The 1,216-nt window shown below is 54.4% G+C and overlaps 1 protein-coding gene across 1 annotated transcript; it reads right to left on the bottom strand.

Moving 5' to 3' along the window:
* Window positions 1–661: 661 nt before the first annotated feature.
* On the bottom strand, window positions 662–1,205 carry MAGEA1 (MAGE family member A1; the record flags this gene model as incomplete). The annotated part of the gene is given in 2 exon segments (XM_024755826.1): window positions 662–997; window positions 999–1,205. Coding segments are annotated over 2 exon segments (543 nt in total), but the record flags the coding sequence as incomplete, so codon positions are not given.
* Window positions 1,206–1,216: the final 11 nt, after the last annotated feature.

Here is a 1,216-nt window from a genome sequence, read left to right as displayed (position 1 = left end):
TCCTCATGTGACAGCGGCTCCTAGACCATCACTCTAGGTGCGCGTGTGTCCTGCTTTTCCTAGCGTTCCCGCTACTAACACAGGCCCTTCCGGAGAGCAGAGGCTCCGTGGAGGTCTGCGGAATAAGCAAGCCAGTGGGCAGGGGGCTTATTGACAGAGATGAACCTTCTCCTACTTTCTTAAAATACCCGTGCAAATCCAACTCAACAGAGATAGTTCGTTTTATTTACAGAATGACAGACAAGACAGGGAAGCAAGAATTGGAAAAACAATGGCTTTTATTTTTCTATTTCTTCCCCCATCTATATCACTGCTAAGTACTTCCACGTTTCCAGAGCAGTTCTGATTCCAATTCCGTTATCTTGAACACGGTCACAAAACGAACTGGGAGATTTCCCAACCTCTCTTACAAAACACCAAAACTCTTGTTCTTGAACTGAATTAGCGCAAATACCTGTGGGATTAACGTCATACACAAAGTTAGACACTGAAGCTTGTTTAGTCTTCTATTCAAAGAACCAACATTTGAAAAATTCCTAAAGAAAACAGACATGGAAGTCCATGTCAACATACACAACAGGAACCCAAAATGCTGCACACCGGCTTCCCCCAACTCGCCCGGCTCTCACTGCTTAGAAGGCTGACCGCTCCCTCTTCAAACTCAGAGTGAAGAATCAGCCCCCCTTCCTGCCCCACGGGAGAAGCTGCTGGACGTGGGACTGGCTGCTGCCCTGGCTGAGGCTCCCTCTTCCTCATCGCTCATGCTCTCTGCAGACACGGATGGGAAGAACCTGGGATCCATGCTATTGACCCTGAGCAGATGCTCCAGGACCTGCCACTTGCTGGCCTCCGCGTAGGCCCGGGGACCCCACAGGAACTCGTAGCGGGCAGGGTCGCTGTGGGGCACCTGCTGGTACTTCAGGTAGCCAGCCTGCACCCACACTTCGGTGAGCAGCTCCCTCCTGGCACGCAACCCCAGCTTGCTGAGTGCCGAGCACTCCCCACACCTCCTCCTCAGGGGCGCGGTCACCGAACAGGGTGATCACGCCCAGGACCATCACCAGGAGGCCGGCCTCGGGCGTGCTCTGCCCGTCGCTCAGCACTGCATCCCAGGTGAGGCCCAGGGTGGGGACCAGGACGTAGGTGCGATCGCGGGGGTCCACCTCCCTCACATACAAGCCAAACACCACCTGCAGGCACTCGCAAGCGTGGCGGA

Source organism: Neophocaena asiaeorientalis, unplaced genomic scaffold (assembly GCF_003031525.2).
Source record: "Neophocaena asiaeorientalis asiaeorientalis breed wild unplaced genomic scaffold, Neophocaena_asiaeorientalis_V1.1 scaffold1004, whole genome shotgun sequence".
In the NCBI taxonomy this organism is placed as follows: Eukaryota; Metazoa; Chordata; class Mammalia; order Artiodactyla; family Phocoenidae; genus Neophocaena; species Neophocaena asiaeorientalis.
Note: the sequence above shows the minus strand (reverse complement) of the source record. Positions and strands in the feature narration are given on the sequence as shown.